The sequence below is a fragment of the Platalea leucorodia genome (assembly GCF_965183815.1).
Source record: "Platalea leucorodia genome assembly, chromosome: 3".
Taxonomy (NCBI): domain Eukaryota; kingdom Metazoa; phylum Chordata; class Aves; order Pelecaniformes; family Threskiornithidae; genus Platalea; species Platalea leucorodia.
Window position 1 is genome coordinate 66903105 of NC_138825.1, and position 16375 is coordinate 66919479.

Below are 16375 nucleotides of genomic sequence, written 5' to 3' on the forward strand. Positions count from 1 at the left end.
GGAAATCAGTTTTTGACAGCAATCAATTTGTTTTCTGTTGTTATCCTTTTCTTCCACCGTTATTCCTACCCTTCCCTCCTAAATGTACTGTTGTCCTATCCCATTAAATTCTTAAGTATTCTCTTCAGTCTCCAGAGAGGTGAGCTTTCAATCAAGCTTGCTTGATGCTACCAAATTATTTTTGTTAATAAGACGTTATTTCAATAAGATACTTAAGCAATCTGAACTGTGAGTATGTGCATACAGACAATACAGTCACTGACTGTATGGATCACTTCTTTAATGACTGTTTTGTTAATTTATGGTTACTGCCAAGAAATTATTCCCCCAAATTTCTGAGTAGTACCTGAATATTTCTACGCATAGTGGTATATGCATAGGTACAAATGCTGGTCAAATTTTCAAATGTCCACGACACATTGGTTCATTTAATAGCTATAAATATTTTTTTGGTTAAAATAGACATTTAAGTAAAATCGTAACTTAATTTTTGTTATGTGATTGTGTGTATTTTCTGTGTTGATTTCTTTGTATTGAAGTTGAGGCCCCTCCAAGTTCTTTTATCTCTGTATTTTTTTCCTCATCTAGTACGTTCTGTCACTTTCAGATGGTTTGGTTTTATGTTTATGTGTAGTGTATGTCTGTCTTATTGCTTGTTGATTTACACTGGTTTTATAAAATGAAAACCAAATAGAAAAAAGGAGACCACATTTTCCAAGTGAAAACGCTGCCTGGGAAGGAGAAGCAGTGGACCGCAATGCCATGGATTGCTGGAGCAAAACCAGAGGAGACCGATAAGGTGGCTGCCCTGAAACCTACTGCCTTTTTGCTGTATCTCCTGTGGGCTAGCTTGCGCACTTCTTTCTTTTTCTTTTTTTTTCCCTGATGGAAATTACTTTTTTTAAGCCAGTATTGAAACGAGAAGGTTGAGTTGTAAACCAGGATCTCTCTGTGTGTGTGTGTGTGTGTGTGTGTGTGTATATACACATATATGAATGCCAGGAACATCCTGCTTAAACACCGAACTAGCTGTGAAGTTCTGAATGGCTACTATTTGAAAAGAAAACCTATTTTTCACTGGAAAATTACTGTATTTTATGTGACTAGGATGACAGCAAAACATGTATTTCCATTGTATATGGAAATAATTGTCTGCAGTTACTTGACACCACACAAGAACTTTTGCTTTACATGTTCACTATGTAATATTATTCAAATCAACAATGCTGTAGAAGCAGCTTCATTTCTAAGGCAACCTGGTTCTGAGGACCTCCACACTTCTGTACCTCTCTTTTCATCCAGGAAAAGAGGGAGATTTTCTCCCCCATAAGCAGGTTTAACATCTATGCAGTGAAAAACACTATAGAACCAGGGGGACCACTAGCAGTGTGATAGTGATGGTGGGTAGCAATTGTGATGTTGCTTTTTTACATCACTTTTTCACTATTTTCCACCACCTAGGAACTGGGACAAAAGTAGGTTAATGTAAAGCTGTCAATCCTATTTCAGTAACATATAAATATGAGGTTTGGAAAACAGCGTATTTCTATCCTGAATTATTTGTTGATGGATGTAGAGAAGTTTGTGTTCAAGTGTTTTGTTGCCCCCAGTTTATAAACTTTCTGGTATTAGTAGACGAATACGTTGCTCAGCCCTGTTCCTGGACTGTATGTTTTCTTGCCTGTCTTTTAGGAGAGTTGGAAAATAGACAAGAATAAAACAGGGATACCACTGCTAATATTCTTTCTTTTCTTCCTTCTTTTGCTGCAGTGAAAATACTTGCAAATAAGTCATTTTCTGTGTATGAGAAATGCTGTTCTGGGAACACCTCATTCATGCCACTATACTTCTGTATCACCGTACTCCCACAAATGCACAGCATCTGTGACTTAATTATAACAGAAATTGTGACATGTTTATATGTATGTCACAAATAAATATGTGAAATGTTGTTATGTTATGGCTGCCCACAATATTTTATTTTTTTAATCCACCCCCCACCCACCCCACCTGGCTTGTAAACAGTATTTCATGTTAGTGTATATGACTATGTAGCAGAAGGAATTTGCCAGGAATTTGAACATCTTCACAGGCTGATACGTTATTGTAACTACAATAATTTGATGAAAAGTGCCAATTCTATCCATACATTTAATCATTTTTACTAAATGCCTCCTCAGGGAACAGGGGTTACATTATCAAACAAATTGTGTGACTAGGGTTTTCCTTTTAAAAGATTAGAAAACCTAAAAATTTGAAGGTGGTAAAATGCAAAAAGATGGGTGGTATGTGCCTGTCTTTAATTATATACATATGTTGGGGGGGAGAGAGAGATGCACACAGTCTGACCACATACCACATAAAGATTTTTTTTTTTTCCCCCCTGCCTTTTTTTTTACTGCTTTGAGTGGTTAGAAAACACGTGGTACCAGAGTACAGTAGAAGGAGTATCATGAACATTTTTTGCCTTTTGATGCAATCTATTAATAGATGAACATTTATTGGGCGCGGTAAACTAGGCAAAGAAAGTTGGGGTGAGGAACACATTGCCCTGATGGATACTGAATGTTGCATGAGGGCGGATTTAATAACTTGCATTCACATTAAATTTTCTTAGCCACCTTTGAAATATACTTTAAATTTTATTGTAGGGAAAAAAATATAGGGATTCCTTTTCTTTTCCTTCCCTCTTGTTCTGCATGCCATATGTGTTGTAGTATACGCACAGTAGCATGGTGTAACTTACGTCAGTTCAGGTTCTACACTGCGGCTCACACGGTGAGTCCGCAGGGGCTGCAGTTGTCTGCATGGCACCTGGGCTTTCCTCTGGCGTGTGCTTCTGCCGTGATTCTCTGTAGTACTCTTTTCTAAGACAGAAATGTGTCTTACTTCTTACTGAATGTTGTCAAAATGTGTGTTATATCCATGTTAGGTACTTGTTACGTCGTTGGCTTTTTATTTTAACTCTTTTTGCTTCTAACTTAATACAAGAGCTCGTGGAAGGAAAACTGGAATAAAGAATTGCGGCCTTTTCAGAGGCTCGTACCCACATGAATTTTAAAAGTTTGCTTTACTGCACGGATTTATAGTACTGCAGAAAATGGACCAGACTATGAACAAAATTTATGCTTTAAAGCAACGTACCCTTTTACGTACATTTGAATAAAACAAGTTTTCCCAGTAGAACGGGAAAGGCTTTTTGAAAACAGAGTCTTTAATAGAGAGGAATTTGCTTAGGTTATTTAAGCAATTGAAAAACATATATACGACATATAAAGAAAACATCGTTTCAGCATTGTGGGTATGTATTGCTCAAAGAAATGTATTTGACTGCCCTTGAAGCTCTGAGCCGATTGAGCATGAAAAGGTGTTAAAAATGGATTTTTAAAAGGGAAAAATCCCAGTAGTAAATACGGAGTTACTGCCTAAGTAAACTGTTCTGTTTGGAAAATCCATGGAAATGTTAATGTTTTCAATTTTTATAGTGTGATCTGCATGGTGGAGAGATGCAGTCTTAGAGAACGACCGTGCGTTGCGGTGCCAACGGGTCGCCGTCCCGCCGGTTCTCGTTTCACCTGGCGGGGCCGTGCCCCGCCGGGCTCCTGGTCTTTGTCTCGCGTCTCTCTTGCCAGACCTTTCCTTTCCAGGTCGCTGCCGCTCCGTCCGCCGCTGCCTAACTCTGTCCTTTCCCTCTCCTAACCCGTCTAGAGCCTCGAAGAGGAGATCGCCTCCCTTCTCTTTAGCAAGGAGGGCTTTTGCGGGGGCAGCAGCCGGCCCTTCGCCGCCGCCAGCGCGGGGCCAGCAGAGGGCGCTGCGCGGGAGGAGACCGCCGCCTCGGCCGCCCCGCCCCCACAGGTGCCCGCCCCGCGCCCCCGCGCGCGCCCCCGCGGCACCGCGGCGCTGGGGGCCGGCGGCTCCGGGCCCGGCTCCCGGGCCCGCCAAAGAGCGGTCGCCGGCCCCCAGCGCCCTAAAAATGCCAGAAGGGTGGCCTGCGGCTTACCTCTCGTGTATCGGAGCCGGTAAGCTGGTTGCTTGTGTTAGAGGGGAGAGAGACCCGGCTAGCGAGCGTAATTCTGCGTTTGCCGCGCTCCAGGAATAGTAATTGGGGCTTTCCTGGTTTCAGCTTCACCAGGAATGCTGGCTTACACGCCCTGGGTGCTTTGCTTGGTAAACAGCAATAAAAGCTAGGATTAAGTCACAGATGATGTGCCGAATTTTGTATCCTTATTGTCTGAACTCAAATTTTGCTGCAAACCGTTCACTAAAAATACATTAGATCAAAAAAACTACCTAACACATAATTTACGGTTGGCTTTCTGGAATATCCATCGCAGATCGTTTTGTTACGGAAGAAATACTAATATAACTGCTTTAATCTCATCATTTTGGCTCCAGACTGAATCCTAATGGGATCATCTTGGTAATGGTGTATTGCTATTCTGACAACGTACCGCCCTAAACAGTCTTCCTCTTGTTATCTGTTAAGTTTCATAAAGTAACAGACCAAAGATGAACAACTAATAAAATCTTACACTAATCTTTTTTTATTTTGTATGATGATAAACTGACAGTAGAATGCTAAATAGTTGGTTTTTTACTTTCCCTTAATAGTATTTATTCTTAATTCCTGATTTAACTGAGAGAAATAACTGCGTCAGTAGCATCACTGGCCAGTGCATTCATACTTTTATTTTCAGTCTTTCATAATAAAATCCTTATCCCAATTAATAACGTCCATAATTCTTACCTACTTTTGAATGGAATATTTCAATGAAGTGGAAGGAAAGGAGCGTAGTTCCATGTGAGTCTTGCAGTGAATACACAGTATCTGTCTAGTATCACGTACATACATTCTTCAAGCTTGCTTGGAGGATGTTACACTGTTGAAAAGGCTTATGCATTGATTTTTGTCCTCTGATTGCTTTTTGTTTCACAGAGACATGCTTCCAGAGCAGAAGGGCCTTGTACCGGAGTCAGCGATGCTGATAAGGTTCTACTGATTTTTTCCATAGTTAAATTTGGCTCTAACTCTTCCAATCCATCTTCATTCTTTCTTTCCTTCCTTTTTCAGTTAACCATCACAACCATCTTTTGTCTTCTACATGACATGAACCAGCCATCAGCTAATTTTGTTTCCGTCATTTTAATTTATTCATATACTCTACTTTTGTTTTTCCTCATCCGTGTTTTTTGTGCAGAGTTCACATGAGACTCTGGACATAGTGGAGGAGAAGAAGCAGGCAGAGGTTGGGATAGAAGAAACACTAGTCGTAGACGAAAGCAACAAAGGGAAAATGCAAGTTGCCACTGATGCTGGGGAAGCATGTAAGGTGGAGCATCTGTCAAAAAAGGACTCTTCATCATTGCCATCAGATAGTAGCAGCAGCAGCAGTAGTAGTGAGAGTGAGGATGAAGAGGTGGGAGAATACCAGCCACATCATAGGGCAATTGAGGAAGTCATCAGGGAAGAACAGGAAGAAGAGGAAGACGTGAAAAGGAAGGAACATGAAGAAAAAATACAGCATGTGGAAGCCACATCAGAAGGCAGTAAACTACATGTACCAGTTGAGCACACGCAAGTTACAGCTGAAGATTTGGCCCAGGAAAATGCAGTTACCATAGCTACAGAAGAGCAGAATTTGTCAGAGGAAATTAAGCAAGATTTAGGTGAAGAAAGAGAGGAAGAAGAGCTCAAACTCAATGGAGATGTGTCTCATGTTGACATTGATGTTGCACCACAAATAATTTGTTGTTCTGAGGTAAATGGTAGAACAGTTTGACAACTAGATTAAGCAGAGATATTTCTTGGGGTGAAAATATACCTGCCTTTCTTCTTCTCCTATTCCTCCAGCTCTTCAGGCATCCAACAAGATTCAGATCATTTGGAAGGGGAAACCATTGATGAGCAGTGAAATTCTGTCTCCTTCAGTTATGGTTTCTGACTTTTTGCTAGAACTGAGTGAGAATCACCAGTAAGGCAAACCTTCCGAAGACTGCCATCTTCTTTTTATCTCCCCCTTGTTTTATATGCACATACATAATGTATATTTATTATTTACATGTTTCCAATGTTTTAAGTCTTGTCTTGTCTATTTGTCAGTTGTTTTTGACACGTCCATGACATGTAATTGTGATTGGAAAACTATTGGCAAGTGAAATTAGAAAACACCCGTCACAAATTTTTGTTCCTTTTTTTTCCCTCATTAGCTTTTTTACCTTTTTTTTTCCTTTTAGAAAACGTTATGAATTTATAGACTAGAATAAGTATGGCTAGAAATTGCATAGCACTGCACTGTAAAGGGATGAGACATATATCACAATCTTACTATGAAGAAGTCCTCTAGTGCAGTAGATATTTAGGGAAGCGCGCATGAGTTCCAGTCACAATCAGTTGTTTTAAGCCAAACAAGGTTGAAGGGTTCATTACTGGGCAAACTTTATAAAGAAGCAGAAAGGGAAAAAATTAAGCGCAGGGATGCATCTCTTTGTAAAGTTGGCATGTTCTTCTGCTGAGTTTTTCAACAGTTGGGTGGGTTTTTTCCTACTTGTCTGCCTGCTTGCTCCTGTAATGGTGGCAAGTTTTTTTTTCTTTGTGCTTAAATCCGAACAACTTACCTTCTTTCTTTTGTTGCCTTTTGCATGCACAGGTGTTCTGATTAATGATGTGAAAGAATTAGTTTATAAGACCTTTAGAACTTGCAGGCACCCACACTTCCTAAAAACAGCTAGTTTTGGAGCGAGAAGGGCTGCTGTGTGTGCAAGTGTGTGTGAGGGAAAGAAAGGATTTTTTTTTTTTTTTTTCCCTGGGATTCTCCCCATGTGCATCAAAAATCAATGGGAGACAGCAACTGATGCATCTAGAAAAATATCAAAAGGCTTTGCTAGATTTTTTTTTTTTTTAAGTTCTTAAATATATTGAAAATCTGCTCCAATAAGTCACAAGTTCACTGGCTTACAGACCCTAATTGCTTTCTTTGTGATATTGCAGAGAACACCACTAGCTAACTCTAAATGGTTAAAATGGCTTTTTAGGATTGTTGTCAAAAGAAGCCATTGATTTCCAGAATTATTACATTAGATGTAGACTGCTTACAATCCAATTGTCAAAGTTGTTTTTTCTGTTCCAGAAGTAGTATATATTAAAAAGTTAAACTTTTACATAATTCCTTGGAATTTCTAGTGCTTATTTGCAGTTTGAGCAGGGATAGGTATTTTCCCATATTAACTCTAATATGAAGCTTATCCATCTGAGCTAGCTATCAGTTTCTTTATGCAAACTAAGATATTTTTTTTTTTTTCCTAGTGATGCTCTTCTACACATTTTCAATACCTGTGTTACAGCTTGGTTTTGGCAGTTGCCTTCTGTGATATGTACTGTTGGCTGAAACACAGAACTTTGGCAAGGGTATTAAGAGATTAAATTTTCCTACCATGTTATGTAGATACTAGAGGGCTAGTGCATTAGTCTTCATTTCACTTTGCTTGTTTATTGCATGCTTTTTGATTGGGAAGACAGTCAAATACTTATCTTACTGTTATGCTTTTCTTGAGTTTTTGGTTGTGTTTTCTTGGTCCACTTTACAAACCTTCTTCTGTCTTTTGAATTAACTGGTTATTTCTTGCACCACAGCCTCCAGTAGTGAAAACAGAGATGGTAACCATTTCAGATGCCACACAGAGAACTGAAATCTCCACTAAAGAAGTTCCAATTGTTCAAACAGAAACTAAAACTATCACATATGAATCTCCACAGGTATGGTGGCTGGGTTATTATATTGTTTGCAAGCTGGTTTTTATTCCAGTTACTTGTAGATCAAAATAGATAACGTCCAAAAAATGCTTTTCAAAAACCTATACATTTTTCTAGCAGCTAAGATTATACTTTGGCTATGAATTAGGAAGTGAAATGTGTGTAGACAAAGCAGCGTTACTCCTAAAGTTCTAAGTGTTTGTTTGTTTGGTTTTTTTTTTATGTAAGGACTTAGTTGCTGTCTGCAAATGTACAACTCATTTTTAGTTTTGGAAACTTGATTAAAATATCTCATTGCTCCTGAAAGGAAAATGTAGCTTTGATTGTAAATTTTCCACAAGAATGAACCATAACAGTCTTACATGACTCAGTAAACTTGGATGGCTTCTGTTTAGATTTCAGTTCTAACTGAACTAAAGAATGTGTTTAGTAAGAAAACCATCCTTTTCTCCTGTGAAAACAAAGCTTTTAAATGCCGAATTACAAAAATACCATTTTTTTTTCATTACAGTTTGATGGCAGTGCCAGTGGCAATGCTGGTGTGCTGCTGAGTGCACAGACAATTACATCAGAGTCAATTTCTACTACCACAACTACACACATCACAAAGGTAAAATATAATAAAGTGTCTCTCTGAACTGAAAAAAACCCCAAACCCTCAAAATAAAGTCTTACAGGTAGTTTCTCATATACCTGCTAATTTATTGAAACAAGCTGACTTGAAATTGATTGGATTCATTCCAGGCATGTGTGAGAGTTAATCTTTCTGTACCCAGATTTTGAACTGAGAAGCCCTTATGAATAAGCAGGAATATCTGGGAATAGGGCAGGGAAAGGGAGAAAAATATGATTTTTTTTTTTTTTTATGTACTTCATATAGGTCTTATTTCTGTGTTTGACAAATGAGTACGTACCTAAATTTTTACAGTTTCAATCCTGTCATCACTCACTGATACCTTACAGAATCTTTGTTAATGTAACTAATTTGTCTGAGGTCCACAGGAGCTCTGCTAATGGCATCTGTTATAAGGATGAACTGAAACATTGTTTTCTCAGCCTTAGTGTTGATGATCCGTGTGCTGCTAGGTTTAGAGCATATTTAAAAACAGACCATACCACTAGATTACTTTGCAAGCATATTGTGGTGCTGAATTATGTGCTCTGCATTCCATGCTTGAAAAGGAAGGGAAAACTCAACTCAGAGACTGAGAAGAGGCCCATGGTAGATGGGTTGAAATCAAAGAAAAGGCTCCTGGAATTTCCTTGTTGCCAGATTTATATGGTGGAAGAACCTGGAATTCCAGTTTGTCTGCATATCTAGAGCTGTTCAAACTTAGGCTCCAGTAACAGAAGGAATTCTCTTTTAGTTGGTTTTTATCAAGTTTAGCAATTGCTAGAATGTGACTAACTGCATAACTGAAAAAGGAAAGATGATTTAGCACCAAGAATATTTACTACTAATTGCAACAGAAATGTATTTGCTTCAGTGCCACAGAAAAGAGTGCTTCATGGCAATATGAAATAATTACAAGGATGTTTTCTTTTTTTGTGCCATCTGTAGATGGTAAAAGGTGGGGTATCAGAAACAAGAATCGAGAAGCGTATTGTCATTACTGGAGATGCAGATATTGACCATGATGAGGTGAGTATGTAAGCTGTTAACACTTACAGTGTGCTTTTTGTAGTCCAGTGAGATCTAGATGATATTTCAGAAACCTGAAATAAGAGAAAGGTAGAGAAGTTGAATAAGAGGACATAGAAACACCATGACACTGTTAATTGTGGCAAAGTTGTTAAGCGAGCATGTTTTGTGAATAAAGAGCCTTTAGAATATAACTGAAAGAAAAATGGCATTTGTAACGTTGCATCATTGATCATGTAAATGGATTTCTTAACTATTTTTAAACGGATTGCTTTTTTTTGGAAGAGACGCAATTTGTTTAGTGCTGCTTTTGCCATTTGGAAGGAAAAGCATTACTAAAATAATCTTATTTTGATGCATTAGTCTGGATAGATGGGAGTCTCTACTGCGTTGTGTCAGCAACATCTGAATGCAGGACTCATTTTGAGTGAAAGCTTTGAAATGCATTAAAGCATAAACTGCTCAAATTTAAAAAATAGTTTTTGACTTGTATTTATAGAATTCTGTATAACAAAAGTAATTGTTGATCTGCTGGAATCTTATGTAAGTACCTTTCATCTCTATCGGTACCAAAGCAGTATTTTATGATGTTTTAGAAACTAAGGTTAAAATCACTTCTACCTGCCCAATTAAGAAGGCTGAATTTAAGCAATACACAGAAAAATAATTGAGAAAGTGCAATTGTCTATTTTTTCTAGTGATGATTACACAGTTTTTATTGTTTTTCATCTAAGAAGCTGTAGTAACAAAGTTAATCAACAGGATAATACAAATGGAAAAGCCTACCTTCTACATAAAGGTGCAGTGAATCCAATTCTAACTTTATGAAACTACACAAATCAACATAACAGGATTTAATTTAAAAAGCTCTTGGGGAATTTAATTTCACATTTTGATTTGCCTCCAGAAAGTGGCTCTTGACAAGTTGAATCTCTTCTTGAAACTCATAATCAAATGACAGGGCTATTCAGTGTCAGGTATGGCTCGTTTGCCTTGACCACACGTTCAGTGCACTTCAGACATCTGGAAAGGCCACACAATACCTTTAGTATACCAGACAATGCTTTAGTAAAACCATTCTATAAGCCCTTCTTTGTTTTGAGATTAGTGGGTAATGAAGTAAAAATGAAATTATAAAAAAGGAAGTACAAAATATGATTTTAATCACTGAAGTTTAAAGCAGCAGTGAGCAGCTTTTAAGAGATTTAAGAAATCTCTACCACTTTTCTTCAGTGGATATGGAGCTCTTCAGATACACAAACTACATGCTGGATGTTTATTCTTTTGTCTTTTAGCTCCGTACATCACTAAAACAGTTTTCAATAGGAAAATAATATTTTAATTTGGAGTTTTGGAATACAAATGCTTGTATTACTTGTAATTTAACAATTAGAGACTTTAAAATTTTTTCATTGTTTATGGTTTGATTATAAACAGATTCTTAAATCTCAGCAGCCACTTTCTTTTAAATCCTCATTTGTACTACAGAGATTACACTTGGTGTATTGTAAAGACAAACTAATAAAAATTGTGAGGATTAATACATCAGCAAACATCAATATTGTACCAATGCACACTGCGTGTTCTTCTGTACGTATTTCCTTAATAGGACTTCAAATTCATTATCATATAATAGTTAAGGTGGCTGGTGTTGGTGTTTCCAACCTCTCTTCAGAGTTAGTTATTTCTTCTCCCACTTACCACCCATGGCTCAGGAAAATGTCACTTTTCTAAATGAAGATAAACCTTTTTGTTGAATTATATTTTTCTTGCTCCTTCTAGTGTATTTGGGTTTTTTTAGTTATGGTTGATACTAAGGTGAACAGTGAGCTTACTGTTGCCTTGGAATGCCTTCCAGTTTCCTCTTTTTTTCTTTATGTTGGGTTCCAACAGTAATACAGCTCACTAAAATAAGATTCAGATTAAGGGAAGGAACAGAACGTCCCAGGTGCTCTTTCGCCTCTTCTGTCTCAGAGGGTGCTCTTATGTGGGTAACTGTAAAGCCTTGTATAGAATAGAATAGAATATTTCAGTTGGAAGGGGCATACAATGATCATCTAGTCCAACTGCCAGCCGTGTGTGTTGGTACATCTCTTAAGAAGATAAAATTTCTTAAAAGGTGGAGGAGGGATTATAAGAAACTTATATTTACACTTCCCTGAGTTAAACTAAAGAAAGTTCTCTTAAACCAGTAAAAGGAGAAAAGGAGGTTCTTGTGCTGAGAAAGAAATTTCTGTTATGATCTTCTTCCAGAGTTTCAGTACCATACTTAGTACACATTCCAAAGTATCTTTCCATTTTGTTCAGGAAACTGAAGGGAACTCTTATTTTTCTGTACTCTCTACATTCTTGTTAAGTCTTTATTTGCTAGATCTGTTGCAGAAGTTCAAAAACTTCTGGGGGATAGGAATACTTTTTGTCTCCTGGAATGAGCTAGAGAAGTTACAGGGTAACTTTATGGTTATTTGTTACTTCCTGGAAATTTTGGTATATTTTTAGCATAGTGGCGTTGTTGGGTTTTTTTGGGGGTTTGGGTTTTGTGTTTTGGAGGTTGGTTGGTTTTGGTTTTTGGTTGGTTTTATGCCAGAGCCGTCTCAAGTTCAGAAATTTAGAGTTCTGAACAATTACAACCAAAATTTCCGATGCTACTCTCCCATTCTCTGGCCCCACGTGAATGTCCTTTTGCTGTTGTTGAGTTACATATTTCAAATACATTTGCAGGCCCTGGCACAGGCAATCAAAGAAGCCAAAGAACAGCACCCTGACATGTCTGTCACAAGAGTGGTGGTGCACAAAGAAACTGAACTTGCTGAGGAAGATGAAGAGTAAAAGCAAAAATGCCCTCAAGCAAATACGGCAGGTAAGCTTATATATATAATTAACATAGGAAAATGTAGTGTGTCAGTTTTTTGTTGCGTTCTGTAATAAAAGGCTTGAAAAATATGGGGCATCTTTGATAAATGCTATCACAAAATGGTGAGTTGAAACAGGCGCTAATAGTAGACTGTTAGTGTAAGAATTTTTATCTTAAGTCCAATCTGACATTAATTTTAATTGCAAATTTTCCTGTATATGTCTCCCAGTTTTGTCACAGTACTCTCATGGCATTTCCTATGATGTTTGGTCAAGTTGTTGGAGTTTATATTGAAGTGAGTTTGGGCTATTTCTGCAAAACATGAAGGACGTGTCACATTTTTCTGTTTACCTGTACAATTACAGTCCTTGCCTTACATCTAGCTTGTTTAATGGGAAGACTATGTTCAGTTTCCATTAGTGAAAGGGCATATTTGGACATTTTAATTTAGTCAGCTAATTCTTAATCCTAAGCACACTGAAATATTTAACCTTTTATCATTTTCCCAGGCAAGGAGGTAAATGCATTGCAAGCTCAAGTTTTAAAGCCTCTTACCGGTTGAAAGAGGTATTTGAAGGAATGTCAGTTTATTAGGCCCTCATTTCTAGGAATAAAAAAAAGAAAAACAAAAAAAACCCTACTCTACTTGATGTATTCAATAGAAAGATCAGAATGAACACTGAATAAACATGCTCTTGCACTGGTTATCGGCAACTCCAGAAGAGTGTGGAAAAATCAACGTCGCTTTTAAGACAGCTGTTAGTCCGTAGCAAGGAGAATACCTGTGGTTTAGGTAATTTCTCTGGTCCCTTGGTACACGGCAACATTAAACATGCATGCTCAAACCATCCTTCTCATATTTTCAGCATTCACATAGCAGTATCTAAGCTGGAAAGATACACTGAGACAGCAGAACAGATCATTTTGATTTGCAGGGATTTACTATTATCATGTATGCTACTATCACATTTTTCATTTATTATTAATCAGTGTGAATTTAAAGGTCTTGGGGGAAGGGATTGCCTCTTCTGTTACATTTGGGCAGAATGTTCCAGTTTCTTCATGCTACCTTAATCCAGAAAAGTATCTTTCAAGTCAGTGTTCAACATAATCTATCCCATATAAGTAATTACATCTTTCTTGAAGGGAGTGTGTAATGGGAGGAAGACGCAATCAGGCAGGTTTGCACCACATTTCTACATTAGTGACTAACTACAAAGTTGATTCTGTTCCTTCATCAAATACTTAACTACTTTGTAAAAATTTTATTCAGGAAAAAACATTCAAGGAATTTCTTCCATCTGCTGAGGGTGGTTTTTTGGTTTTTTGATTTTTTGAGAAATACATACATTGTGGAATGGTGTTTGCAGTGTATCAGAGAGTGTCAGATGTTCTTGTCTGAGTTTGCTGATTGCTTTACAGCTCTTAGTCTGAAATTCTTGTGAGAGAGTAAAAGAGGACCAATATGAAGACATTTCACCATGCTGCTCTTGGATTAGAGAGCTGGTGACTTGTTTGACTGATGATGCCTTTCAATTGAACATTAAGGAAGAAATTGAGTTGTCTAAACACAGGTCACCTGAAGTGCCTTGGATATCTGTCTGCAGCTTGGACCATCAAGAGACCTATGCCCTCCTGTACCAGCAAGTGAAGGGCAGGTGGGACTGCAGAAATGGCTCTAGCCAGTTGTGTTTAGGCAATGGAGTCATGCCACGAATCTTGCTTGGTTGTTTCTAAGGTGATGAAAGCTCTGCCCCAATGACTACGACAGTATTGTTTGTGTAGACTTGTTTTCTCTAATAAAAGTGAGAGGTATTACACTCTGATTCCAAGGGATTATTAATTGAACATATATCTTCATTTTTTTATTTATGCACTAGATTGTGCATTAAAATTTTCAGTGAACTCTGCAAGAGGTGGCTATTAAAATACCATGAGAATTTTTGGGGACGGAAAAAATACACTAAAGCAAGAAAAACATTGATAGAAACTGAATTACAATTTACCTCAGGATTGAAGGGGGCTTTAGTTAACACAACGTTTTTTAATTAAATAACCTTCCCCCAAAATAACCTATATGGGAAAATTTACTTGACTCTGATGATGTGACATTCACGTAGTATCGGTTATGAAGGCTTATGTCATCTCCCCCCTCCTTTTTCTTCCAGAAGTACAAATAATACTGACCGTGATCATGACCATGAAGAACTGTAATCATTCCAAGTCATCGCTGCTCTACCGAATTCACCAAGCCTAGCAATGATGACCAGATGTTCAAGACTTAAATGCCAATACCAAACTCCATTTTAACATCTTTGGTCTATATTCCCTTGCAGTCTTTCTTGTTTATTTTTTATAACCACTTCTTAACAATCTTAGATTTTTTTAAATGAAGTTTTAGAGGGTATGATCTTCTTTTGCACAAATACTTGTATTTTTGAAGCTGATTCTTAATTATATGAAAGTGAACAAAAAAGAAAGAAGTCTGCAAAGCATTGTTCACTGGAGCAGGTGGTAATTGTGCAGGAAGGGGGATCTTAACTAATTTAGATATGTTTTTTTCCAAATATTTCAAATGAAATCTCTTACTGGAGTAATTTACAGATTTTTTTTTTCCAGATTATTCAGGTAAATATATGGTATCACACAACAAAGATTTTTATAAAAATACAACATTTCCTAAAATTTGAAAAAATTTTATACTGATCTCTGTAACTCTTTCTGTTCTAAGGTTCTTCTCTCTGTGGAGCAGAGGTGGTGTGACAGTCTATAGAGGAGAAGGAGTTGCAGACATATTTCTTCTGACTGAGCACTGTGTTCTTTTTGCACTTTGGTGCCAATGCTCAACTTTTTGCAGACGTTTTGCTGTCTGCAGCATTCCAGATAAGGGAAGAAGGAAGAACAAAATATCTTTCTCTTCTTCCAACAAGAGATGATCTAGGCAGCTTAAAACCTTAGTGCTTTTTTTCTTACTGTGTCCAAACTTCAACACTTCCATTATTTGAATACATGTGTAGAATGCTCGCTTTCTATTAAACCTCACTGTCTCCATGTTAGAACTGACATTTCTGTTATCGAGAAGGTATACGTTTCAGATGCTTCATCTAATGGTTAATGCAGGTTTTTAGGATACTGAGTAAAAGTGTACAATGGACTTACTTAATTCATAAAGTAATAAGACAGTACCATCATTTGAGACTGCCATTGAGAAAACCTGTTAATTATTTTGGATTTTATTTTTATTTTGTTCTTGCAGGGGGGTTGTTTTTTGGGGGGGGTTTTGCTGTTGACTCTGTGTATAGTTAAAATGCCAAATTAGATTTATAGCAGCTTGAAGTTGTATTAAGTGATATTTTGCTTTCTGTAATTCTGTTATAAAATAAAGTTGTTTATTCTCTGTATGACTTTCGGCACTCAGACATAAACTTGGAAGATGCTAAAGTGAGCAAGTCAGTTATGAGAACTGCAATTCTAGAGGCCACGGAACCTTGAAAAGCAGGGTTTAGTACAAGTAGTCTCCAGGGCTCCCAGAGGGGTGGCACAATTGTATGGCTCCTGATACTGATTTTAAAGTATCAGTGTTTTTAGACATCTTCCAGTAAGCATCCTGGTTTCTGTGGTTCAGAGAAGAAATCTTCAGATGCCAAAAAAGATGAGATTTGGACAAGCACAGCGCAAGTTCAAATGCCCCGCAGTCTGCAAGTGGCTGTACTGACTTCATGGAGTTAGGATGTACTATGACCTTCAAGTAACAAAACAAATCATAATACGTCTCAGTACATTCTTTTTCGCTTCTGAGCAATGTGGTTTTGGTGCTATTCTCAGTTTAGATTGCTGCCATCTGTCAGTATGCTTGCTTAATAGAAATTCCTATTAGTTTTGGCTTCATACAATTTGGATAACATAAGACAACAGTAACCAAGATGTTGATTTATATATGCATATAGGTATTCTCAATTACATCCCACATTACCCTGAAAACCAGCAGATAACATTCTGCCCTGCTTTTCTTCAAAAGCAGAGACGTTCTGCCTTTCAAAAAGGGGACGAGAACCCCACCCAGCCTAATAGCCTAAGGACACTGCCACAACACGCTGCGTGAGCAGGGAGGTTGGCAAGGAGGTGGTGA

The 16375-nt window shown here is 37.6% G+C and overlaps 1 protein-coding gene across 3 annotated transcripts in view; it reads left to right on the forward strand.

Annotated features, from left to right (window-relative positions):
* EPB41L2 (erythrocyte membrane protein band 4.1 like 2) overlaps positions 1–15501 on the forward strand; it is a 119609-nt gene extending 104108 nt beyond the window's left edge. The window contains exons 16-23 of one of the 3 annotated variants that reach the window (XM_082306598.1): positions 695–799; positions 4937–4990; positions 5199–5759; positions 7631–7753; positions 8262–8360; positions 9312–9392; positions 12114–12252; positions 14415–15501. In XM_082306598.1, coding sequence (XP_082162724.1) covers positions 695–799; positions 4937–4990; positions 5199–5759; positions 7631–7753; positions 8262–8360; positions 9312–9392; positions 12114–12221 — 1131 coding nt within the window. In that variant the 3' untranslated portion in view covers positions 12222–12252; positions 14415–15501. The remainder of the gene's footprint in view (positions 1–694; positions 800–4936; positions 4991–5198; positions 5760–7630; positions 7754–8261; positions 8361–9311; positions 9393–12113; positions 12253–14414) is intronic. The other 2 variants (XM_082306599.1, XM_082306600.1) reach the window with 2 other exon arrangements.
* Positions 15502–16375: the final 874 nt, after the last annotated feature.